Here is a 25944-nt window from a genome sequence, read left to right as displayed (position 1 = left end):
CGTAGTTGCTACATAATTAATATTCATAAGTCCAACGATGACTGTGTTAATGAGAGGAGCATATTCAGGTGCACGCAATCGACACTCTGACTCTCAGATCCCCCCTGTGGTTCAGACCCCTTTGTGTCTGCCAGTCAGGCCCAGATTTGGGTCTGGTGTCTGACGTTCTGCTGTTCTGGAGTCTGTGTCTGTGGTCTCAGTGCCTCCCCCCACCTGCCCAGGAAGTGAGTGTAATCTCAGGAAGTAGATCAAGGCAACAGCTGTGGAGGGGAGTGGAAGGGCTGTTGTTTAACAGAACCCGCCCCCCCCCCCCCCCGTCCTAAAAAAATGCCTTCTTTAACTTCAAACAGTCTTTACTGATTCATGCGACCCAGATGTGGGACCAGAGAGAGAGAGAGAGAGAGAGAGAGAGAGAGAGAGAGAGAGAGAGAGAGAGAGAGAGAGAGAGAGAGAGAGAGAGAGAGAGAGAGAGAGAGAGAGAGAGAGAGAGAGAGAGAGAGAGAGAGAGAGAGAGAGAGAGAGAGAGAGAGAGAGAGAGAGAGAGAGAGAGAGAGAGAGAGAGAAATTGGCAAAACCACAGCTAGTTTACTGCATGAGGCACAAAGGTGTGGGGGGGTGGGGGGAGGGTGAAGGAGTTATATGGAAAGGAGAAGAGCTAGACCACTAAGACCAGGTCTGTGCATGCGTATGTGTGTGTGAGTGCATGTATGCATGTGTGTGTGTGCATGTGCGTGCGCGCGTGTGTGTGCGTTTGTCTACTTACATTCCGTGTCCTATATAGGTTTAAGTCCTGTGCTTTTTCCTCCATGCTTGCCCAGTGGCTGAGGGAGCTGGTGACGAGGTAACGCATCACCATAGCGACCACCACCACAACATGGCTTCACCCATACACCACCACCACAACGCTGTCACGTTGTACCGACATGCTAACACCATGAGCGCCAAGTTGTTACCATTGCGTCTGCTTTCCTTTGATACTTGGCAGTTGCTCTCCCTTCGCCTTGTGATGGCCTCCTTCTCCTTTTTTGTTCGTGTTTGTTTGAGCCTGACTTCTCCTCGCTTGCCCCCCCCCCCCCCCCCCCCCATCACCAGCCCCCTGCCCTGCCCGTCGTGACAGGTGGCACCACCACCCGCAAGCGGAAAGCCCCCCCACCACCGCGATCACCCCTCCAGGTACACGTCCCCCATGTGAGAATCAGAGCTCGTATGCATGGCTTACTCGCTCCTGCAATGGGAGAAAACAAAAGACATGTTTCATGTGTTATGCATTTTGGTTTTCCCCTCGTTCGTTTCATTGTGGCCCTGGATCACGTCGTGATGACCGTCATGAGTTATGAGGGGTGTTGCTGACCAAATTGTGCATGCATATGTATTCTGTTGTATTGAGATAATTGTGTTTCCCTTTCATGGACCTCCCCGAAATCCAGGGCTTGTCCCTCCCTCCAGAGTCTCAGTGTCCTCCCTCCCCCGCTCTGACCCCCGACCCCCAGCCTCGAAGCCCCTCTCCCGCCCCCCCGTCCCCAGGTACAGAGCGACCTGCTCAGGCCAACCTTGTAAGTCTCTGCCCTTGGTTTTAGCGACCATATTTGATTTGATTTGGCTTTTTGCTTGTTTGTTTATCGATCTGTGACTGTCCCATCACCACATAGTCGGCCCTGTGGCTATCTGTGTGTGCATACACGTGTGTGTGTGTGTGTGTGTGTGTGTGTGTGTGTGTGTGTGTGTGTGTGTGTGTGTGTGTGTGTGTGTGTGTGTGTGTGTGTGTGTCTGTGTGTGAGTGTGAGTGAGTGTGCGTGTTCACCCGACCGTGTGCGTCTCGTACCAGACAGAGGACGAGGAAGTGTTTGAGGAGATCCGGCGGCTACGTCTGGAGAGAGGCCGGCTGCTTCAGAAGATCAAAGGCCTGGAACAGCAGCAGCAGAGCGCCATCTCTGCTGTGGAGGAGGTACTGCACCCCGAAGACTTTCTCAGCAAACCCCCCCCCCCAAGGCCCAACGTGACGTGGGTTGCCAAACCCATGAATAGACTACCGCAGACTGTGCAGCATTTAAGTGTGTGTGTGTGTGTGTGTGTGTGTGTGTGTGTGTGTGCGGTGTGTCTCTGTGTGTTTGTGTGCGTGTGTGTGTGTGTGTGTGTGTGCGGTGTGTCTATGTGTGTGTGTGTGTGTGTGCGGTGTGTGTGTGTGTGTGTGTGTGTGTGTGTGTGTGTGTGTGTGTGTGTGTGTGTGTGTGTGTGTGTGTGTGTGTGTGTGTGTGTGCGTGCTGCTGCCCTGTAGTTGTCCCAGCTGAAGGAGAAGCTGGTGCAGGCGGAGGCAGAGAGGGACACGCTCCGGGGGGAGCTGGAGGTGGCGAGGAGGGCCCACAGCTTTGGACCCAGCGACTCTGAGGACCTGGATGAAATGCTGGACTTCCCAGGTAGAGAGGTCCCACGCGGCTGTGGGAGATGTAACAGGAGGGAAGCAACTTATGTTGGTTTGCTGTCTGCAAGTTGTGGATTCTGCGCTATCAAAGAATGTTGGAGCTTATGGAACTATTTTCAAAATGACTGAAATTATTTAAATTACATGGTTAAGAATGTGATTGGATTCTTTGATTTATATGCATATGCTAAAATACACATGTATACTTTTGAACCGGAATTACACCTTTAATACAACTCTATGTATCACCATGGTGACAATATCAATACCATACCAACGTCAATCTAGCACAATACCAGTTGAGAAACAACGGAGACACCAAATGATGTCCTGTACTATCTGCTCCTCTATGTCCTGTTGAATGGTTGCTTCACTCTATTGGGTATCCCGTCCGCAGAGAAGCTGCTCTCCAGGCGCTCCAGAGCGTCTCCTGCCCCAGACGAGGCCTGCCCCCTGGGTGCGGGGGGGGGCGACCCGGCCGGCTCCTCTCCGGTCCCCAGGGAGCGAGGCTCCGTGGCCCAGCTGCACCGGCAGATCGCCGAGCTCACCTCGCAGAACTCGGAGCTCCTTCTGAAGGTCCAGGTGAGGTCACACACGCTGACCACCAACGTGTTCCTACCATACATACACACGCATTCACACGCACGCACGCACACACACACACACACACACACAGACACACAGACACACACACACACACTCAAAACCAATTTTCTGTCCTTCCCTTATTGAGATGTGTTTAGGCAAGTTTCGGGTCATTGTGTCCTCTAAACCAAATTTTGCTTCTACTCAACTCTGCCAAAATAAAGCCTGTTTTGCCATGTTTCTTTTAGATGCTTGAGATGTTTGAGAAAGACGATACAGACATGCAAAGCTCCAGCCCAGACTTTGTGCCGTTGGTCCGGTATGAGACCCTGAGGAAAGAGCTGGAGTCCCTGCAGGATCGCTTATCCGAGGCCCAGGCTTCTCAAGAGGCCTCCAGCAATTCAGAAGAGTCGTAAGGGAACTCTCTTACTATTTGGAAAAGCTACAATCAAAAAATTGTCTATTAAATTAGAGCTGACATTAATAAGAGGGAATACAGTAAATAGATCAATATTTTGGACCTATCTGACCAATATAATTACTATCATCTTCTATTAAAGGTAACCTGTGCCAGTATGACAAATAGACACATCCATTAATCGATAGTGATGAAAGCCCTCGTGGGTTGTTGTTTGTCAGGCAGGATAAGGAGGCCCAGAAGGGAGGTCTGGAGGGGGAGGGCGCCCAAGCCCTGAGGGCGAAGGTGGAGGAGCTGGAGCAGCAGCTGACCTCCTCCAGGGCGGAGGTGGAGGAGCTCAAGGAGCAGATGGAGCTGGGGGTCTTCTCTGTGGAGGGGCCCACAAGCTCCACCACCGAGCAGGAGGAGGTGGTGGGGGGGGCTGGCCAGGAGGAGACGCAGCAGCTGAGAGCGAGGGTGAGGGAGCTGGAGGCGGCGCTGGCCAACAGCGGGCGGGGGGAGGGGGGCGGGGCGAGCCAGGACAGTGACACCATCCAACAGCTGAGGGCCAAAGTCGAGGAGCTCCAGGCCGCTGTGGCGGAGCGGGGGTCCACGGGCGACAGAGGAGACGGAGACGGGGACGAGACGGAGGCGCGGCAGCTCAGGGACACGGTGAGCCGTCTGGAGGCGGAGCTGGCGGAGAGCAGGGCGTCCGGGCGGGAGGATAGGGGCGGCGGCGGCGGCGGCGGCGGCGGCGGTGGCGGCGGGGACGGGGAGCTGGTGCGGCGGCTGCAGGGGCGCCTGGGCGAGCTGGAGGGCCAGCTGAGGCGCAGCGTGCCGCGCTCGGAGCTGGAGGAGGTGCAGGTGAACCTGGGCGTGCAGTGCGAGCAGCTGGCCCGGGAGAGGGCCGAGGTGGCCATGAGGCTCAACACGGCGCTGCTGGAGCTTGAGAGGCTCCGTCCGTCCCCGCACCGCGGGGAGGAGGAGGAGGAGGAGGAGGAGGAAGAGGACGACGAGGAGCGCTCCGAGGGCTCGGAGCCGTCCATCGCGTCCGGTGGGTGTTTGCGTTTGTGTCGTTGTCGGTGTTTGAATGCAATCTGTTGCGGCTGTCTGGTGTCCGTCATTGCCGTGGTAGCAGGTTTGGGGCCGGTGTGGTTCAAGTGTTGTTAAAGCCCTTCTGCTTCTGAAAATACCCTTTAAAGACTACTGTTGATGTAATTGTATCGTCTATTGCCATAGTCACAATATACTAATTTCTGTTGTTACGGAACTCTTTGTTTTTAGACGGAGGACAGCATAAAAGTGATCATAATACTTCTATGACAGTAATAATTCATAGTGACTTCCTGACCAAGAGAGCGACTTCCTGTCAACACGTTCCTGGCACGTTCAAATTGTGAACGTGCGAACAACGTCAGTTCTCCTGTGAACCGCCCCGTGACCCTGTCTGTGTGCTCCACCCCCCCCCCCACCCCCCCCGCCCCATCAGAGCCGGGCCGGCGGACCCTGGCGTCGGTGCGGGAGGAGCTGGAGGTGGCGCGGCAGGAGGCGGCCCAGGCGCTGGACTGCCTGTGTGCCGAGCGCGAGGGCCGGGCCCAGGAGGCACTGCAGGCCTCCCCGGACGCCGCGCTGGCCCTCTCCAAACACAATGAGGCGCTGTCGGCCGTGTCGGAGCAGCTGGCCCAGAGCCTGCGGGAGCTGCAGGGGGAGAAGGCCCAGAGGGGGCGGGACGGGGAGCGCATGGCCCAGCTGGAGGGCCAGCTCCAGGGACTGCAGGACGCGGTCCCCAAGGAGAAGCACCAGACCGCCCAGGTCAGCCCCCCCCCCCTCCGCGACTTTGAGCTAACGCGTGTTAAAGGGGACGTATTGGACCACCAGGTGTGCGTGTGATTGGCCATTACAAACCGTTTGGAACACCAGCCTCTTCTGACATCACAAGAGGGCGTGTCCGCCTAGATGTGTGCTGGGTAGATCAGTCAACCAGCCTACCCGGTGGACTGTGGCAAACGTTGCTCATCTATCCGTCAAAGATCTAGGTGGACACGCCCACAGGTTTTCCAAACTGGTTGTAATGGCTTTTTACAATCACACCTGGTGGTATAATATCTGTCACCTTTAAGGGGATCTGTAGCACAGGTCAGATAGGTAATGTCATTAGTCATGTGATTGGGGACAACACTGTTATTGAGTTGACAACAGCGGTGTGCTCGTTAACATGTGTAATGTCAGATGGCTGGGATGGTTGGGATGTCAACCAATCGTATTACTGCTGGTACAGCGGATATTCTAGTGGTTTCGGGTGACTCCCAGCCCAGAGGTTCTTGTTGGAAGCATCCAAAATTCTAACTGCTTCCAACTCACATCCGTATACTGTAATCGCTTTGGATTAAAGTCTAAATAGTTATTGTAATGACATTTCTGACGTTAGTTATTGAAATGACAGTATTAGTAATGACATTATTCCTTATTATTTATAATCTTATTTCTGATATTTTTAATATTTAATCGACTTTAGATTCATAAAATAGCTGGGTCGCTAATCTGAAACACGATCTAAAGGAGAGAAAACTGAAAACGGGAAAAAGTGAAAAAAAGATTCACACCCCGGTTAACTCAGTGTCTCTCCGACCACCAGGCGGAGCTCCAGCGCAACCTGCTGGCCAGTGAGCAGGCTGCGGCCGCGGCGCGGGAGGCTCTGAGTGAGAAGGACATGGAGCTGAGGGAGCTGAAGGGCCAGAAGGCGGCCGAGCAGGGCCTGATCTCCAAGGAGCAGCACGAGGCCCAGCGCCTCGCCCTGCAGGCCGACATCAACTCCCTGACCGCCCGCTTCAACGAGCTCACGCGCAAGCACGAGAAGACCTGCACCGAGGTCCGTCACCCGCTGGGGGGGGGGGGGGGGGCGTGGTGTGTGTGTGTGTGTGTTTGGGCTGTGTGTGTGGTTTCTTTGGTGTGTGCATGTGTGTGTGTGTGTGTGTGTGTATTATATGGCTCCTGTGTGTGTGTGTGTGTGTGTATTATCTGGCTCCTGTGTGTGTGTGTGTGTGTGTGTGTGTGCGTGTGTCTGTGTGTGTGTGTATTATCTGGCTCCTGTGTGTGTGTGTGTGTGTGTGTGTGTGTGTGTGTTATCTGGCTCCTGTTTGTGTGTGTGTGTGTCTGTGATGTGTATTATCTGGCACATGGTGTATGTTGTGTGTTTTTTGTTGGCCTGTGTATGTTTCTGTGTGTGTATGTTTGTTCGTACCAGTGTGCCGTGTATGTGTGTTTTTGTGTGTGTGCGAGTGCATGTTCATGCCATTGTGTGTTTGTGTGTGCGCGTCTCCTTGCGTGCCTGCGTGTGCTTGCCCACATACATATGCATGTGTTTGTTTTAGGAAGGCTATTATACTTTCCATTTTCATGTGGCATCATCCATTACCCCTCAAAGAGTCTTTCTGCACCAAGCTCCCATTTCTCCTCCTGCATTATTCATACCTGGATTACTTTCTCTATTCTATACCTTCCTGCCATCCAAACTCATCTGTTTCTGACCGCTGAAGCATGATCGTATTGATATGCATTCACAATAACGTAGTGACAACATGGCCGCCAGTCCTACCCCCCACCCCTCTGAACCAAACAATAGGGTCACTGGAGAACCTCAACATTGCACTTTGTTGATTGCACTTTAACCAGGCTTTTGTTTACATTGAAAGGTGATTCCTTCTAGGTCCAATGTGACCCGCCACCGTATTTTGAGATGCCATAGCGTCCCGTTTACTATTTCGTCATTTCACTTGTATTTTCTAATCACTATGGAGCGGGTAGGGGTTATGTCATCTTGCTCATGGAATCCTTACAGGTTTGCTCTGGACAATGGGGAACAAATGTGGTACCTTTCCGGAGGAAGTCATGCTATACCCTTACCACTACGCTGTCCTGTCGCCTATCCTAGCCTTCATTTAGGTCCTTGGATTAATTAGGTGGTTGGATTAAGATGCAAGCTATAGATTCATTTAGCCGTTCACCATTAAGAAATCGACATAGTTATCACCGTCTGATCAACCAGCTGTGTTCAGGTGTCAGTTACCAGTGTATGGGTGAGTTGTTGTAAGGCTGGTCCAGGTGTTCAGGGGTCAGTTACCATTGGAGGGTTGTTCTGTTGCTGGTCCAGGTGTCAGTTACCAGCGGGGGGGTTGTTCTGTCGCTTGTCCAGGTGTCAGTTACCATTGGAGGGTTGTTCTGTCACTTGTCCAGGTGTCAGTTACCAGCGTGGGGGGTTGTTCTGTCACTTGTCCAGGTGTCAGTTACCAGCGTGGGGGGTTGTTCTGTCACTTGTCCAGGTGTCAGTTACCAGCGGGGGGGGTTGTTCTGTCACTGGTCCAGGTGTTCCAGGTCCAGAGGGACGCGCTGTTCAACAAGAGCGAGCGGCAGGTGGCTGAGGCCCAGCTGGCCACGGTGCAGAAACAGATGAGCGACCTGCAGGCCCAGTCCAGCCACGTCCAGGAGCTCCACAAAAACATCCAGGAGTCCCAGGGCCAGGTCAAGGAGAAGGACCGCAAGGTGGGTGGAGGTTGGGAAAGGGGTGGAGGTCAGAAAGAGAGGAACGGAGGGAGAAAACTGCAGAGTCGATTCTATTCGATAAACGGGAACTTTTGCTCCTCGTGCAGATCACCGACTTGTCCAAGGAGGTGTTTCGCCTGAAGGAGGCGCTGGGAGCCCTGTCTCCTCCTCTAGGCATCTCCTCCTCCTGCTCCTCCTCCCCCTCTCCCTCTAACCTCTCGCCCGCTCATCATAACAATCCCGGGCAACAGGTGGCGCTGCAGAACAGAGTGGCCATACTCACACAACAGCTCCAGGTAACCGATGAAGAACGCGTGTGCAAACAGTTTGAGATCTCCGGTCAACCTAAAATATTTGATCCAAGTGGATCAATGGAGCACGTGAGGTGACGTAGATTCAGAAGAAACTGGACCAGGAACATTTTACTGATGCATGAATACAACTTGTCTGCAGGATTGGGAGAGAAGACACAAGCAGGTGGTTGCAGTATACCGTTCCCATTTACTGTCAGCTGTGCAGGTGAGTCACATGAAAACACACACACACACACACACACACAGACACACACACACACACACACACACACACACACACACACACACACACACACACACTTAATTAATTAACATGTCTTCACATAGATGAGTATCATTAATCATTAATAGTAATATATAACTAAAGGCAAACTGAGCAAATTTGTTATTTAAGAGGAGTGTATAGAACTGGGTGCCCTTCGTAAGACTCAGTGCCCATGAAGTAGCTCTCAGGTTCAAAAAGGTTGATGACCCCTGGCATACACCCACACAAACACACAGACACACAGAAACACACACACACACACACACACCAATGTGTGTGTGCTCCACAGGGGCGCATGGACGAGGACGTGCAGAGCTTACTCCTCCAGATCCTGAAGATGACACACAAGGAGCAGGGTCACTGACCCTGACCCACCACCACCACCACCCCACACTGGAGCTTTCAGTGTGGGGTCCCATCTATCATCCCCCAGGAGACGACCACTAGACGACTAGATACATAGAGAAACGCCCAACCAAACCCCCGTGTCCTGTATCTGCATGCCTTGGTTAAAGTAACGCACAATGCAATGATTTAAAAAACAATCCCTGAACCTTAACCAGGACAGAGGGAATACAAGACAAGGTGAAGCAATACGATTACAAAGTGCCTTTGGGGCGAATGTATGTTGTTCCTGGTGAAAGAACGATGACATTTGATTGATTATTCGTAGATAAATAGCGAAGGTATTCATTGTGTAATAGGAAAACTTTTTCTACAATGTTGTTATAATAAAAAAAACTATCAGAATAAATTCGGTCTCTTTTTTTACACTGTTGCACTAATGCAAAATGCTGAGCCAAAATATTTTCTATCAATGGTTTATCCACTTTAAAGTGGTGTGTATGTGTGGGAGGAAAACTAGTCTGCTGAGCTGGACTGAGCTGCATTAAGAGCTTTGGACTACAGATTACGCCAAACTAAACGATGCATTTCACTTTATTGACAAAACATCACAGTTGATAATGGAAATGATCAGTGACAGAAAGCTTCCGGGGAAAACCAAATAGGTGCAACAGAAAGGAAAATGTGTAACTTACACAATATCTCGGCTCCTTGTTTTTCTACTAACTGGTTTTTAGGCCTGATCTGTAGTTCTGGGGACTGTAGGGCTGAAGAGCTGAGAATTTATTCAAGACAGATGAATCCAAATGCAAACCCATTCAGCCTAATCTACACATAGAGGCCCCAGTAGAACTCAGAACTAATACAAACAGATCATTGAAACATTTGGTGAAGTCTGGACACAGGATATAATGTCTTACAAAAAAACTAAAATAATAGTTTTACATAGATATTTTACGAAAGCATATTCAGTCTAGGACACTTGTACAATAAAACAACTATATATTAAATGTTATTCGTACTCAAAAAACCAGAGCAGCTTATATCACGTATAGGTGCTTAGTCATCCTGAACACATTCATTGGCATGGCAACAAAAACTAGTGAAACGAAGGAAGAGTACCAAAACTAAAATATGTACACAGCTCGTTGTCACCCCCTAGTGGTAGAAGCAGGCAGCACCTGCCCGTCTCTGTAGTCATTAAGGCACTAAACATCAAAAGACTGAAGACACGTAGACATGTGCTGTGTATGAAAGTATAGTAGTGTGTTACTGTAGCATAGAGGTTCTCTCACTTGACCAAGAAACACAATCTCAGTGATCTTTCATTACAATACACAGGCGTTTCAGATTAGCCCAGATTGTACAAACAACAGCACACAAAGTGATATCAGGACACGTGATGACGCAGACTGCATTCAAGGCTTTAAACATCAGGTGGACAGCCTACCACAAAGGGAGATATCGGATTGGATATCCCTCCCTTTCAGCCCACATTGACTTTCCATTACCTACCACACGTACAGTATAGTAAAGTTACCGTTGAGTAGGGTAGTGACTGGATTACCGTCTGGGTAACAATTGTCTGTATGTAGGAACTCTTGCAAGAGCTGGCGTTCAAAGCATGACAGAATGGGCCATCTGTTGACTCTTGACATGTACCGTATTACCAGGTGAAATTGCCCAAAATGAATTCCCACAACGTTGAAGGTTTTAAACTACCCAAATAAAATTCCAGCAATTCAAAATACAAATAATAAATGTTTTGCAAAAATGTATTCTGTTAAAATGTGTTTCTCTGTTAAAAGACTGCATAATAATTGTATCCTGAGATTATGAGGGAGAAATGATAAAGGGGACATGCTGTCAGTTCATGGCTAATGTTAAAGGTGGAAAAGTCTCGCATCCTCCTCATTGTATCCCTATCAATTGTGCCTTCGGAGACAGGTATGAAACAATATATATATATTTCCATGAACCATACTCTTCTTTGATGTAGCTGCTGGTCAACCGCGTAGCTTGACCAGACATTGATTGTGTTGTAAAGTGGAATCCATCCTTTTGAATTTCTTTGAGAGTTTTTCAGTGGTAATGTTAACGGCTTATGGCTTCCATCTCTGACCCCAGACTCTTCTGCGTGACTCCCTGGACTGCAAAGAGTGTGACCCATGCTCTCTTTGCAAAGAGCTTGTCGTCACTGAAACAGCATCGGACATCGGACATCAGTTGGCAAGCGATCGCATGCCTGCGATTGGGCTGACTTGTGGTGTTCTCCCAAACAGAGGTAGGCTAGCTTAAAGACAGCATGCTGGAGGCTGTGGGCAACTCAAATTGTCAACAGTTGATAACGCTACTAAGTCAGGAGGGAGAGTAGAATGTGAGAGCCACGACCCTCTCTGTTATCCTGGGACGTCCGTGGGGGAAAAGGATGGGGTTAGGTCCCCTCTTTCCTTACCGTGTTCAGCGTCTGACCTCAGCTTCTGAGAAGTTTGACCTCTGGATCCTGCAAGAAGAGATCATTTGAAAGCTCAATTAATAATGTGACACTTATACTTCATCATCATCGTTTATGCGTCAATAACAAATGAAACATTTTCATTCCATTTAACAGTTTTACGAATCCAACAAATTTAAGCAGTAAGTGTCCCCAGAACTTGAAGGATTACAGGAATCTCAACGTCAGCCAAGGCTTATTAAATGCTGTAGCTTTTATCTCCAAACAAAAAAGCATCTAGGGTTTGGCCCGGGTATTTCAGCTTCAACACAGAAGACGGGTTGCCAACCCCACCCTACTTAAACCCCCTCCGGGCCAGACAGTATATAGATTGACTCAAACCATGGGGATCTTACTGACTCACTTAACCTCTAACACGGCCACATGCCAGGTGCCTACCGCTCAACGCAGGGCTCTCCCAACTGGCCCCCGGGGGCCCATTTTGGGCGGGGTCACTGTTTCCGGCGGACCACCTGCTGGAGGTGAAGCTCGCTCTCCGCAGCCACAATGGGAAGCTCATACTTCAAATGGTACGAGATCAGGTGGCTGATGCTCTCGAATAACATGTCTTTGGTCCGGACCTGCGTGGAGGGGGAGCACAAGGAAGACATCAGGCGATCGGAGATGGGACCTTGCTTTTGTTGTTGTTGTTGTTGTGGTGGTGGTGGGACTGGAAATGACATGAATGAAAGATTTCACTTTGGAACCACGGTCTCGATTGCTGTTCCTTCATTGAATACCACTCTCACAGAGTGTTATTATGTGTTGAATCAATTATTGAAATGATATCTTCAATAATAATTATCTCTCATCATCATTTCTAAAGAAACTTTCAGTAATTTCCCGTCAATGCACGTTTTGGACCGATCAAACACAAAGGTAATTCGGAGTGCTTTACATAGGCAGGGAACGCATAATAATAAATAGTAATACTTGATTCAATCCTTCATTTGTCCATGGTTCCACTCCAGGTAAAAATAGTTGTTAATATTATTATCATAAAAATATATATATATTTTTTTATGTGTACATAAATTATTATTAGATCAGATTATGGATTTGCCTCATATGAAGCCACCCTGAGCCGTGGCCTTTGCTAATTGGTGGACGCCTCACTTCCTCCCAGGCTGAGCAGCACTCACCACGCCCTCGGGGTCCACCAGCAGCAGGTGCTTGGGCAGCCCGCAGTGCATGCCCGTCAGGACGTACTGGCCCGGGTTGGTGGTGCTCTCCCGGACCAGGAAATCCCCGTCCCGCATCAGGACCTTCTCGGCGTCCCGCCGGCTCATGCGCCCGTGGTACCAGGACTCCCTGCGGAGCTGCTCCTCAGTGGGGGCAACGGGGGCGCGGCGGCGCGGCGGGCTGGGCCACTGGTCCTCTAGGACCACCACGCCCACTCCTCCTCCTCCTGCTCCTCCTGCTGCTCCTCCTCCGACGGACCCGGCGGCACCTCCTCCGCCGCTGGCCTCGTGGAGCTTCAGGGCGTCTTCGAAGGGTCCTGTCGCCCACCGTCCGCAACAGAGAGAGGGGTTACCTTCAGAGGACTGGACCTCCTACACAATGGATCACTGAGAACCGGTGCTAACCAAAGTAGAAGCCCCGTTAGCTTTCATTTCAGCTAAGCTTGTTACAGTTTCTTGCCAATGAGGAAGGGAAACATGTTAGGAATATATTCTTCCTGTTTGGATGTGATTCCGCACATGTAAATTTACATTTAGGGCATTTAGCAGAAGCTTTTATCCAAAGCGACTTACATACATTTTTCAGAAAAAAGAGAAACAATATACTGCTGTCGGTTCCAAGCACGAGTTTCCCTGTATCGAATGATGATTTATGAAGTTCATATTTTGTAGTAATACTTAATATCATAACAGAATTTTTTCAATTCTCATCCAACGTGTACAGATTTATTTTCATAAAAGGTTTTGGTTAAATTGATAATACACAAACACAAGCTGTGTTTGTATCTCAAGGATCTCAAGAAAACGAGTCGCACGTGAATAGGACTTACGCATGTCAAATATGTCTTTCTGAGGACTGTCAGGGCCCTTGTGTCCGTTGGGTCCCTGGGTGAGAGCGTCCATGCCGTCCAGAGTCTGAGTGTTAACGTACAGGTGCTCCTCATAGTCCCTGCTGCTGGACGACTGGCCGTCGGCGCACAGGTAACCGTCTAATGTGGTACGAGAAAGCACAGAAGACATTGTATTCGAGTCCAGTCTTTAATGGAACACTGTATATTGGTGTGTGCATGTTAGTTGTTGTGTTGCTGCATGACCAAAGGGACAGAGAATGGAGTAGGGAGTATTCCATACAGAGTATGGAAAGTAGGATTTAGCTTTGCTTTTCTGGCTCCCTCTGAAGTGGCTAAACTCATTTTTTGCAGAGAATGGTGGACTTTTTAAACAGTGACGGTGGTTTCATAACAAATACATTAAGGATTCAGACTTACTCCCGGAATTAAGATGATGAATTAAGGATTTATTGCAATATGTTCTTAGTGGCTGCGATACATCCATATGGCCACCAGGGGGCTTACCTGAGCTATTGCTGGCTTCAGTGTCCCAGTGCAGCTCGTAGCACAGCTGTCCTGCAGCAAAGGACCCTGGGTCTCTCCTCCCGGATGAGCACAGCTACAAACCAATAAACAACACAGACCATGATGCATATTTAAATCTTGTGCAAAGTGTTCCCCACCTTACGTTTCTGAAGCACTACTTATTTGAACCAAAGACACTCGTATTATGTTGTGTGTGTGTTGCAGTAAGCATTGGGTGGGCTCTCCGTATCTATCCAGCAACAGAGAGGTCTGTTCTGCTGATGTAATCATATCTTCATCTCTCTATTACGGCAGGGCCCCATTATTCAGGATCATTCAGGACGAGCCAGGGCCTTTTAGAGTCAGAGTGTATACGGTAATATGCCTCTCGATTCCCATGTAAACATTACTGCGAGAGGAAGCATGAAATGTCATTAGTTGCCTTAGATGTTTTAACATTCACATCCCGTTGCTGGGTGGGTCTGTCTGACCGGTAATGCTGAATTAGACTAAATGTACACATATCCAGCCTCATTTGTTAGCCTCTAACATCACGTATTACTGGAAAACCTCAGCAACAATCAGATAGCATCAGCTGAAGCTATGCATGGGATACATATTGAAATATGAAGTCCTTCTAAATTCTTGATTCACAAATAAAAAGGAGACCTTTGTCATTTTACCGAGTGTTACTTTAAATATATACAGTGTATAATTTGTGGAGTTTATTTAATAATCGATTATTATTCTAGTCTTTAATTCCGCTTTATTTTTTGCTACCATTATATGTCTGTTCATAAGGCACCTACTAGACACCAACTCATCCTCCACTGAAATTTGATGAGGATCATAACCCCCCTAACACACACACACACACACACACACACACACACACACACACACACACACACACACACACACACACACACACACACACACACACACACACACACACACACAGTCACTATGTAAAACGCTTGGGTACCTTGAAAAATGATGATGCTATATAAATGCAATGAATTATCATAATTATTATAAGTGCACCACCCTCCCTGTACGATCCCGCTTCTGTGCTCCTTCTTAGGGTATATCTCCCCTCTGAGGTCTCTCAATGTCAGGGTAATCCTGTTGTGAGACCGTGGTCAAGGCTTGCTTCCCGAAGGACATTGGGCTTGACCTGAGCCTACCTGATTGGCTGCCTTGCTCTGGGGCTGGGTGTGGATGTGGCCAATGAGTGAGGTGCTGGGCCGGAGCCGGGAGTCCACCACGCCCCCCAGCGGAGGCTCCTTCCCGGGGATGCTGTTGTAGTAGTCGTGCTCCGAGGAGTCGTCCTCCTCTCCCCAGGAGGGCTCCTCCAGCCGGTGGGTCCTGGGGCGGGGAACACGGAGACAAACCCAAGGTCCATGTTGAACCACTGGCGGATATATGATGAACGGTGGAAAAAGGATTGTCGCGTTACGCCCTCTTTGTCACTATGCAACTGTCATCACGTTTAAAACTGCGCTATTAAACTTTTCTATGTAAATGTACTCCACTAACAAAAGTTTGAAGAATAATGAAGAATAATGCGCACTATCCATGAGGGATTATTTTACACTATAATTTCCTTCATTCTTGTCCCCTTTTTCCCACCCCGAAACCCCCCCTATGTGGGCGAATCACACTGCTATTTGATCTATATAGGTAAGTAATATATTAGGTATATATATTTAAGTCCTATAATAGATTAAATAGCAGTCATGTTGCAAACAAAACTGTGGTCTGAGGTCTGGGATGCTGTCCCCAAACATGTAATACATACGCTGTGGTCTGTACATACATCAACACACTCTGAGGTTATCGTTGGGGCCGGGGCAGTTGAAACCCGACGCAAGCAGAATAAACAAGGGGCGGAGCCACAAGCTGCAGGATAAAAACTCTTCTAATATTTATAGCAATCGGATTGAAAGATGGATTTTGTGACAGTCGGAGATGAGGGTTCGTGTTTCCCTCACATGGGCGGCAGAGAAATCAGAGAGGTTTGTATCAGGTTTGTATCGGTGAAGGAAAATGCAACGCTGCAATTTTGTTCAACTCAGCAAAAATTGTCCTCATCCCATGGTGTGTGAATCTACAGACAAATCCTATGAAGTAGGATGGGATATTACGATCGATGAATTCCTCTGTTACAGTGACTTTATATTGTATTCTTAAGAAGACCAGGAGCATCCGAATCTGGAAGTAACATTCAACAAAAAAGCCTATGCCTCAAAATATAGAGGAGATAGAAGGATAAAGTGCTTAACATGGATCAACTACATGGATATGGAGGAACTGTGTGGATGAAACCCATCATGTCCACAGAAGCTGTGGATGGGGGGGATTCCTCACCTCTCCATCGAGGGGGCCATGGTTTTAGGGGGGCTGTGCAGGTACTGTTTGAACTGAAGCTCGAAGGCCTGTCCGATGGTACTGATGACACTCTGGGCTAAACCATCGGAGCACTCCAGGATGTGACACGCTGGGAGGGAGAGAGAGAGAGAGGAGGGAGAGACAGTGGGGTCAGCGGGTTTGAATACCAAAGTTTGAAGTCTTATTAGTTGGCTGTGATGTTCGCAGATGAACAGTCACATGGCTTTTACTGACATTATTTATTTTCTTTTACATTTAAGGTTTGGACACTTTTTCTTAAATCAATTTTGATGAACGATCGCAAACGTTAATGACTTGATTTTCTATAAACAAGAAAATACTAGACATGCTCAAAGAAATAGGTGAAACATACATTCGACTCACACATTCACACAGCAAAGATGAAATCGAATTGCCTGAGAATGCATCAAAATCATTGACGAAAGAAATCTGGAAACACGATATCAACAGAACAAGTAACCAGTGACAGTGAGTCACCACAGCTGGGGTAACATGTGTCACCGTGTCACCACGACCCTGTGCTGATGTCAAACTAACTAAACAAACTAAAAACAACTGGCTGTGGGCGGCTGTTGAGCAACAAGAGAACGTTCCAGATACCTCGCTGATTGACTGGGTCTTTGGCCACGTATGCAACATAGTCCGGTGTGTCCTGCAACGCAAAAAAAAAAAGGAAACGGAAATGCTTCATGAGCGGGGCCATTCAGAGCACTGTAATCACGTTAGAGCGCTCATTGATTCCTGGGTCATGAGGTTCGGTCGCAGGTCACCGTGGTTCAGACCAGCGCCATCTGCCAGTCTTGCCAGAGAGGCCCGGGCATATTGGAGACAACAAGACAAGGAGGGAGGGACACCGGACTCACCGTGTCTCCGCCAGAGGCAAAGGAGATGGACTGCATCGGATGGTGTGCTATCACCTGGAAACCAACAATGATAGAAATAAGAAAGGCCATTCAGTTAAAAAAAGGATTCCCTCCAAGGGAGATTTAAGGAAGGTGGTTCAGCACACAACAAGAATGGAATATAATCACGGTACAGTTAATAATGATAACTGATCTGGGTGCAATGATAAATGCACCCGGGACAGGAAACCCCTTATTAGTGAATGTTATTCACTCTTTATGATCTGAAACAGTGGTGTCTGACCTGTCGTGTGGTGGGGATGAGCAGACTGAGGCCTTCTATGGAGATGTTGACGGCAATACTCATGCCTGCGAAGCGCAGGTTACTCTTCCCCATGATGGACAGGAGAGCTTTGTTCAGCGACTGCATAAAAAATAGTACAAATCGAGATAAGAGATCCGCTTTTTCAACAAGATACACAATAGGAATTTGCAAAACGTTGCAAGAATTCATATAAATGATCAAACAGAATTCCAGCACACAAGAGATTAGAGATTGACTCTAATTATATATTTTTTTATTTATAAAATCATCCCATTTTGTCAGACAATTTTAGGGCCATTAGATTCAATCATTGGTTCTACGGTGTTGATTTAACACCGAACCCTACTGCCATTCTATTCCCATATGCCGTTTGATCTGCACATGCCCAGAAGAGCTACCCTTTAGGACTGACCTTCTTCCTCCACGCTCCCTTACCGCCAGGCACAGCTTCGCACAGCCTGTTGATGGCTTCCCTGGTGGGGGGAGAAAGGTCAAAGGTTAGATAAACACCACAGAAACCCAACCTGCTGATCAGGAATTAGGGTACCTCCATGTGGGCGTCCATGGACGGGCAGCAGAGCTGACCAATGGCATCGGAGGGAGTTAAAGTTCAAAGTGTGCCAATGTTTACAAATGACGACATGTATCGTACCGTAATCGATCCTTCGGTTTAGACAATGTGTAACGAATATTTAAACACCGCTCCTCCACTGCATCAGGGCAGACGTAGACTTGTTTTCAAATAGCGATTTGAAGAGCGATTCCAAGCGCTCAGGGCCATCGCATGTAGGATAAACATGTTGCATAAGCTAGCAAGGAACAGGGGGCCTCTGTTCCATCCCTGCATGCGAGGGTCATAGATCCCCGATCCATCCGAGTTCAGAGGAATGTTTTTCGAGAAGTCAACACTCAAAGAGACCACACTGAGTTTTTGGTACAGCCAACAGTCAATGAGTCGATTTCGAAAAACTAAAGACCTATTTCCTCAATAACACGATTCTCCTAGAATGCATCCGTCTTGTTTTGTTACTTATGTTAACCTTCTGTGCTTTTATTGAAATTTGTTGGTGCTCTGAGCACTACTTAACCCCACAGTTATAGTCCAGCTGTTGGTTATTTTTGTTCAATCTGTGGGATTTGGACTCTTGGGAATAGCCGCATAAAAAACACCCATTGGGTCCTGAGCACAGCAGTAAACTGTGGAGCCCTCAGGACTCAAGTTTTTGGTCCTTCCATTGTAAGGGGGGGGGGGGGGGGGTAATGGAGGACACAAGAGACTTGTCAAATTCGTAAACCATGCCTGGCCCGATCAAGTGGCTCGTGAATATTTAAGAAGCAGTCCCAGGCCCTGTCTCAATTAAAGGTCTTCACTGGGATTTAGTTTTGTTTAACACCACAGTGGATGACTCAGTGGGAGCAGACGATGCGTTGTTGCTGTTGTTGTTGTCGTTGTTGTTTCACTTTGCTAACCTGTATCCTAGCATCTGCCCTGGACTAGAATCCAAATGCTAACCTACATCACTTCTCTTTGCCTTAATGAGCCGAGCACTCCAGAACGACAGAATGGCTTACATTTGGCGTTTAAGGAAAACACTGCTTATTCTATCCATGATATATAGGTTATGCTCCCTGCTGAAGGATGCATACAAATATACATACTATGGGGCTCAAACCCAGAATCTTTCAGCTGGGAGTAAACCAGTTCCACTGCTAGTTAAGGTTGATTCTTACAATCAAATGCCAATAGAAGACACACTCGGAAACAAATCACTTGTTGCTGTGATCCAGATCTATTTCAGCAAATCTAGCTCTAAAATGTACTTCGACCAAAGTAATTTTCCCTGAGATATTTTACGAACTTATCATGAACACAGAGGAACAGTTTTCCTCAGAGTTGCTGGCGTGGTGCCCTCAGCGTCAGAAGGACTGGTGTCGTGTGATCTCTGGTTCAACGGGCCGAGTATCGCTGTGCAGACCTCCGTCAACTCGGAGGGGAGAGAAATGAACCCAAAAATATCCAGATTGATGAATTTATGGAGAGCAATGATCATCTCAAACCCACACCTAACCGATTCAGCTCCCAGAATATCAGCCGAAAAAAGCACAAGCGTAATCCTTCTGATAAACCAAGCACGTCCAACCTATGTCACAAACATGTAAAAAGCTGCTTCTCAATGTTCTGGCGTAGTGACACAATACAAATACTACGAATTCCTAGTAAACTACAGGAATACTGGCAGATACTCTATATATATGCTACTAATAATAAGACGTCCATCTCTCTCTCTCTCTCTCTCTCGTGTTGTTGTTTTGAAGAGCTGTGTCTGCGAGTCACACACCAGACATTATCCGCCAACGTGCGTTCCTAAGGACCACACCGAGGCCCTACTGCTGTCATTAGCCTGACATCATCAATAATAGATCTCCATTCCTCCCCCCCCCCCCCCCCCCCCCGTCTTCATCCACTTAAATCTTTGGGGGCACATGGGCTCAGATTACCACCAATCGATGAGAAGGGGAGAGTGGAGAGAGTGGAGAGAGTGGAGAGAGAGAGAGAGAGAGAGAGAGAGAGAGAGAGAGATGAGCATGGACAGCATTCCCAAAGGGCCGCGGGATGGCAGGGTATCCGCCCTTTCATAACAATAACATCACGTGGAGCGTAGAAAAATACACTCAGAATACAGGAAGGCAGAAGTCATTTATGATTATGCACAATCATACATACACTCGAATACATTAGTGTATTTCTGAGAGTAAATCTGATTTAGGAAAGTTGGTGACATTTGAAGCCACGAATCCATTTAACATACAAACAAAGAAATATAGAAATATCCCGTGATGCATTCATTAACCTTTCCCAAAGATGTCAAAGACTTTCAGACAGAAAGTTAAAATCCCATCGGAGAAGGCAAGGGGGCTTGGCTCATCTCGGACCTCGCCCACACAATTGTCTGAAAGGCTAAAACCCCATCTCCTAAATTAAGTATTCTCTGGTGGGGATGTGGGATAACAAAGTCTATTTGGCTTGCAGATTGGCGGCTGAAACGGTGCTTCATCTCATCTCATATCGGATCAGATGCTGCTGATTCAGCACCATAGCCTAATAGAGAGAGAGCTGTAGCCGTGCAGCTTACCTCGTCACCTGAGTCCGGGTGTTGAAGTCCAGCGAGCGCATCGATTTCAGCACCTCGATGCAGCCCATGTACTGCTCAGAGGAGCAGTCATGAAACACACAAAAGAAAGCGCCATCAGTATGGTTGGAACAGGGTGACATAACGCATCTCACGCAGATCTCTTATTGTCATGACAATTTCTTTTCACTGTAAAATGATTGGCCTCGTCTCCGAAGGCTGCAATTAGATTCGATCAAATTCATGTTTTATATATTTTGTAATCATGCTTCTTCTTTGTCTTCTTCTTTGTGTTTGGCTCAGCCTTGTATTGTTGTATTGCATTCTACCTTGACTATTTTCTTGGTTTCAGTGCCAGGAATTGTGTTATTTCGTAACTCTACACCACAGGCACACACATCCACAGGCCGGCTTAAAGATTTTGTGGATAAGCCAGCAGACAATGAAGATTTATGGCAGTCCCATAGTCAATTACCAAGGTAGCAGTATGCTCAGCATACCATATGCTCAGTGTAGTGCTTGGAACTCAGATTTCAAGTATCTTAGACGATATGGGCGTGTCACTGGCTGCCTGGAGCCTGGCTTAAAAAAAAAGAAAGTAGTCTACATTACCTCTCCCCATCCTTTTCTGATTTTCTGATCTATAAGTTATCAACAATGGCCTTGTCTCCGAAAAGACCCAGTGATGGGTCATAAAAGTTATATGTGAGCACATTATATATTATGGCTTGAAATGTGTGCAGTTTTGGTTGTACTCCAGTGAAAGGGGGGGGGGGGGGGGGGGGGCGTCTGAGTGGCTTGTGTTGTAGTGGCGAACAGGTCTGGTGCTAATGGTGCCTTGACTTGATTACCCGCGCTAAGAGCTAAGAACAAACTGTGACTTCCCAGGTCCCTGAGGAGTGGGGTTTTAGTGTGTGTGTGTGTGTGTGTGTGTGTGTGTGTGTGTGTGTGTGTGTGTGTGTGTGTGTGTGTGTGTGTGTGTGTGTGTGTGTGTGTGTGTGTGTGTGTGTGTATGGAGGGGGGAGGCAAACCATTTTCCACCTTTTTCAACTAATTGGATAGTAGGTAGCAGCTGACTGAGAGAAACTCTAAACCATGACCTAAATCCAACTGTATTTTACTTTACAAAGCATAACAATAATGTTTTATACATACTACTATACAAAAATACTTAGAGTTGATATGGCCAGGACACTAAAATGTAAGTAAGTGTTCAAATATTGGCTTGTATTTCAAACCAACTATTTATTAATGTCAGTTTAGTGTGTTCCTATTTCAGTGTAACTACATCAACAGTCCTATTGATGATGTTTGATGCTCAATAAGGAGCCTTCTGTGGGTTTACCTTGAACAATTCAGTGCTATATCAAAAAAGAACTCGATACCCATCTTATACACAGTTTCAAAGATCACTAAGGAATTGTGGAGCATAGAGTATAGAACGCCTGGAAAGTTGCTAAATACAAACACACGCACACATTGTGTGTGTGTGTGTATTTGTACGTGTGTTTGAGTGTGGGCGACCCATTGGTCTGAGAGCTTAATGAGACTTTTAACCAGATTATGGGAGAGGGGGAAGTCTTCAATCAGGGAGCTTCTCTCGATCCATCTCCTTCTCCTTCTCTGTCAATTCTCTCTCTCTCTCTCTCTCTCTCTCTCTCTCTCTCTCTCTCTCTCTCTCTCTCTCTCCTCTCTCTCTCTCTCTCTCTCTCTCTCTCTCTCTCTCCTCTCTCTCTCTCTCCTCTCTCTCTCTCTCTCTCTCTCTCTCTCTCTCTCTCTCTCTCTCTCTCTCTCTCTCTCTCTCTCTCTCTCGACCCTCCAAGAAAACATATCATTTCCCATGAACCGTCCCACAGGAAATTCAAGGAGCTAGCTTGTGTAGACCTGCACTTATTACTGCCGGAAAAGGAAACTTCTTGTTCTGCAAAGTTTGTTATCTAATATCTGAACAGTCAGAGAGCCTCTCTGTATGTCTCCCCTACGACGTAAGGCCGGTGCTAGTCAGGCCAACTGGGGGCCCAGCAGTGCACTCCTCCTAGCTTTCTAAGTGGGTGGACGGATTTAATAATGAATGGGTAGATGTGGTAATTGTACAGGAAGTACTGCAGCATCCAGAACTTTAAACTCGATTGTACACGTGCATGTAGTGTTGCAGTGTAGGTGGTGGTGGTGACACACTCGGGTTTATGGAATCTCCTACCCACGGGTGGCTGGTTAGGGGAGGTGTGTTGGGGGGAGGTGTGTGTGTGTGGAGGAGAAATGCGATGCCTCAACGGTTGGCAGATGCGGTGCAGACATTAATGGGTGGTGGAACTGCATGGCTATAAAAGAGAGAGATAGAGAGAGTGTGAGAGAGAGATAGAGAGAGCTACAGGGCAGACATGAGCTGTCCCACGACTCCCACCTCACATCCCAGTGTGTGTGGGAGAGAGAGCCAGAGAGTGAGAGAGAGGGCGAGAGTGAGAGTGAGAGAGAGAGACATAAGGGGAAAATAAAAGGGGGAGAGAGGGACAGAGAGAGAAAGTAAGAGAGAGAGAGAGAGAGAGAGAGAGAGAGAGAGAGAGAGAGAGAGAGAGAGAGAGAGAGAGAGAGAGAGAGGAGAGAGAGAGAGAGAGAGAGAGAGAGAGAGAGAGAGAGAGAGAGAGAGAGAGAAAAGGCAAGAGTGAGAGAGAAAGAAAAAGAGAGTGCTGAAAATAAAGGGCATAGCACAGCAGAAACCCAATCACTTGACATGCATGCATTCATCAAGTGCTCCTCCCTTTGCGGTTGTATCGCTGTGTTACACTTCAGGCCTAGTGTTAACATTATTATCATTTCTCGAACTGTAGCTACTTGCAGGTGTTAATGCAGTAGATATTCAGTTTTATATCATCCACCCTTTAGTTATTAGAGTAGCATACTTCTATATCAATATTTAAATAGAATTACATTGATACGTCAAATCAAATGTTCACAGCTTCACCACAACGTTCACCAACACAAGACCTCTAAACTAGGAGCAGCCAATGCTATTCTAAGCTAGCACGCCAATGCTATTCTAAGCTAGCAGCCCTCATGAGGCTAAGAGGATATTCCCTCAGTGCGGACGTACTAACGTACTGACCCAGCCCCTCTCACGTCCCGGGGAGCCAACCCCTATCTTCCACATCACATGATGCAAATCACTGTGATTAAATGTAATTGAATATTGGAATGAATGGTGCCTGTGTAATACCATTAAGGGAGTATGCTGGACCCTACAGCCGGTTAATCAGGAGCCATGCTGCTGGGACGGGGGGTGGGACAGCTCGGGAGGACACAGTGGGGGGGGCACTAAGGGGAGATCATGGACAGTGACGTCGAGACATCTGCTTGGGATGCTAACCCTTTGTGAGCAAATATCGCTATACTATTGGTCAAAAAACAATACAGATATCGTACTGGTCACAGAAAATCCCTAATACAGTTAGGGGGTTTTATGCATACAAATAATTGTATGCATAATCAAATGCATCTTTCTGGCAAGAGAGTAGGGGTATGTTTTCCTTTTCTTTTACTGCCTGGAGTCAAGCAGGACATCAAACTTGAATACAGATGAAAATTATCACAAAATATAGAGTCAAGAATTACAATTTCAAAAGCGCAAAGATTAAATCTGCTAAAGGACAGTCAATCAAATGATAACAGCTAGTATCCTATTCATTTGAATCCAGAATGTAAAACAAGCTGGCAAACAGCCCCACACAAATGCACACCGACACAAAATCCCAACCAATATGTTTGATATTAGATTGATACGTCTTTTGAAACTCATTTGATTTTTGAAGATTTTGACTTTCTTCAAAATAGAAGGAACTAATATAAACAAAAACAACTAACAACAGCAATCAAAGCCTAGACATACAGAACACAGAGACTGTTATTGTTTGCAACTTTGGTTTCCTATATAACCCTTGGCCAACAATATAGTACAAATTACCATTGTGGCCCTAGGTATAAGCATGCATTCCATTTATCCAGCCTACACACTATGCTGACACAGCCTCCCCAACAGGGCTGCTCCTTGCTTTCCATCCAGATTACATTATGTATTCCTCAGGCCTGCCACATGGGCTGCATAACAAACCCGCCTGACACACCACTTGTCCTTTTGTTTTCCACCTTGATAGAGAATCGAAGGGAGTGATCAATAGTGTGTACTCCAGCGGTACCCTTGAGGTGTGCAGCCACACTAGCTCCACGTTGGTGTGCTGTGTGGAGCGGTTCAGGGGACGAGTAGAAAGACGAAAAGGCTGACTTGGTAGACTTGTAGATGTGACTTGAAAACTAGTCAAGTAAGTCAATACGTTTTCAAATCATAAGAGTAGAGTAGAAAGACAAAAGGCTGACTTGGTAGACTTGTGGTTGTGACTTGAAAGCTAGTCAAGTAAGTCAATACTTTTTCAAATCATAAGCGATCATTTCCTCTGGCTACATGGCTACACACATACACACAATTAACATAAAGCATCCAAATGAGGGGGACACAGTACAATGGAAAGTAGGCTCATAAGCATGTTTGTGTTTGACTCACTCTGACGATATAGGACGCCCCGGGTCCGGTTATCTTCTTGTCGGGGTGCAGCCAGCCCTGAGACGGCTTATGGAGGAAGCCTGCTTTCTGGCTAAAATCCTCCCCCTCCAGCCACATGCCCTCCACCCGGGTCCTGCGACTCATGCCTGCCCTGGAGTTGCCGCCCCCGGGGCTCCCAGCGTTCTCCGCTGTGGGGCCGAAGCCCTGGCCCCCCCCCAGGATGGCCGAGCTGCCGGCGGATCTCTGGCCCCTGAAGGCCTGGAGGGAGCAGGGGGTGACGCACACCGGGTCGCAGGAGTTCAGCACCGCGGCCAGGCTGGCCACGGGGCCCCTGGCCGGGGGGGGGGCCACGCCGCCGGGGGGGCCGTGTGAGGAAGAGGAGGAGGAGGGGCCCGTCGAGGAAGCCTTCGCCGAGTCCTTGCTGGAGCTGGAGGGGCTGCGACTCAGCAGGGAGTTGGAGAACTTCCACTGGGGCATCCGGGGGATCAGCATGCAGAAGGTGGTGGTGGCGTCCGGCTCCCCGTCCAGGCAGGGGGAGTCGGCCAGGGCCGCGGCAGAGGACCTGGGGTCCAGAGGGGGGAGGGGGGGCAGGGGCAGGCTGGGGGTGGAGGAAGGGACCACCGGCGTGGCCACCACTTTGCCGCTCATGGCCAAGCTCTGCATCAGGTCGTCGGCGGAGGTCACAGAGTCGTTGCGGAAGCGGTCATACTTTGGCTTCAGCAGCATGCCCGGAGAAGCCGCCTGGTGCAGGGGCCGGTCGGGGCGGGGGGGGCCGGGTGGGGCGGCTA

The 25944-nt window shown here is 48.1% G+C and overlaps 2 protein-coding genes across 2 annotated transcripts in view; one reads left to right on the top strand and one right to left on the bottom strand.

Annotated features, from left to right (window-relative positions):
* ankrd24 (ankyrin repeat domain 24) overlaps positions 1 to 9764 on the top strand; it is a 15535-nt gene extending 5771 nt beyond the window's left edge. Inside the window, exons 9-22 of the mRNA XM_056603288.1 lie at positions 819 to 841; positions 1093 to 1173; positions 1428 to 1524; positions 1785 to 1945; positions 2276 to 2414; positions 2817 to 3001; positions 3253 to 3416; positions 3644 to 4455; positions 4891 to 5213; positions 6037 to 6270; positions 7764 to 7940; positions 8048 to 8236; positions 8394 to 8459; positions 8809 to 9764. Of these exons, the coding sequence (XP_056459263.1) occupies positions 819 to 841; positions 1093 to 1173; positions 1428 to 1524; positions 1785 to 1945; positions 2276 to 2414; positions 2817 to 3001; positions 3253 to 3416; positions 3644 to 4455; positions 4891 to 5213; positions 6037 to 6270; positions 7764 to 7940; positions 8048 to 8236; positions 8394 to 8459; positions 8809 to 8883 (2726 nt within the window). The 3' untranslated portion in view covers positions 8884 to 9764. The remainder of the gene's footprint in view (positions 1 to 818; positions 842 to 1092; positions 1174 to 1427; positions 1525 to 1784; positions 1946 to 2275; positions 2415 to 2816; positions 3002 to 3252; positions 3417 to 3643; positions 4456 to 4890; positions 5214 to 6036; positions 6271 to 7763; positions 7941 to 8047; positions 8237 to 8393; positions 8460 to 8808) is intronic.
* Positions 8988 to 25944, bottom strand: shc2 (SHC (Src homology 2 domain containing) transforming protein 2). Its single transcript, XM_056604495.1, has 13 exons — positions 25157 to 25944; positions 20608 to 20678; positions 17886 to 17946; positions 17453 to 17572; positions 17170 to 17223; positions 16907 to 16958; positions 16265 to 16394; positions 15082 to 15262; positions 13895 to 13988; positions 13370 to 13528; positions 12501 to 12856; positions 11758 to 11939; positions 8988 to 11367 (listed from the first exon to the last, which is right to left on the bottom strand). The coding sequence occupies exons 1-12, from the start codon at positions 25880 to 25882 to the stop codon at positions 11811 to 11813; spliced, it is 2133 nt and encodes a 710-aa protein (XP_056460470.1). The 5' UTR covers positions 25883 to 25944; the 3' UTR covers positions 8988 to 11367; positions 11758 to 11810.

Source organism: Gadus chalcogrammus, chromosome 12 (genome assembly GCF_026213295.1).
Source record: "Gadus chalcogrammus isolate NIFS_2021 chromosome 12, NIFS_Gcha_1.0, whole genome shotgun sequence".
Classification (NCBI taxonomy): Eukaryota; Metazoa; Chordata; class Actinopteri; order Gadiformes; family Gadidae; genus Gadus; species Gadus chalcogrammus.
Note: the sequence above shows the minus strand (reverse complement) of the source record. Positions and strands in the feature narration are given on the sequence as shown.

What these genes read in the sequence shown, in the direction of transcription:
- shc2 (XM_056604495.1), bottom strand. Translation starts at nt 25,882, where the DNA reads ATGCTGCTGAAGCCAAAGTATGACCGCTTCCGCAACGACTCTGTGACC. An exon ending in GGGCGTCCTATATCGTCAGA is followed by an intron (nt 20,679 to 25,156) that starts GTGAGTCAAACA and finishes TCCTCTGAGCAG; the next exon opens with TACATGGGCTGCATCGAGGT. An exon ending in AGAGCAAGGCAGCCAATCAG is followed by an intron (nt 13,989 to 15,081) that starts GTAGGCTCAGGT and finishes ATTGGTTTGTAG; the next exon opens with CTGTGCTCATCCGGGAGGAG.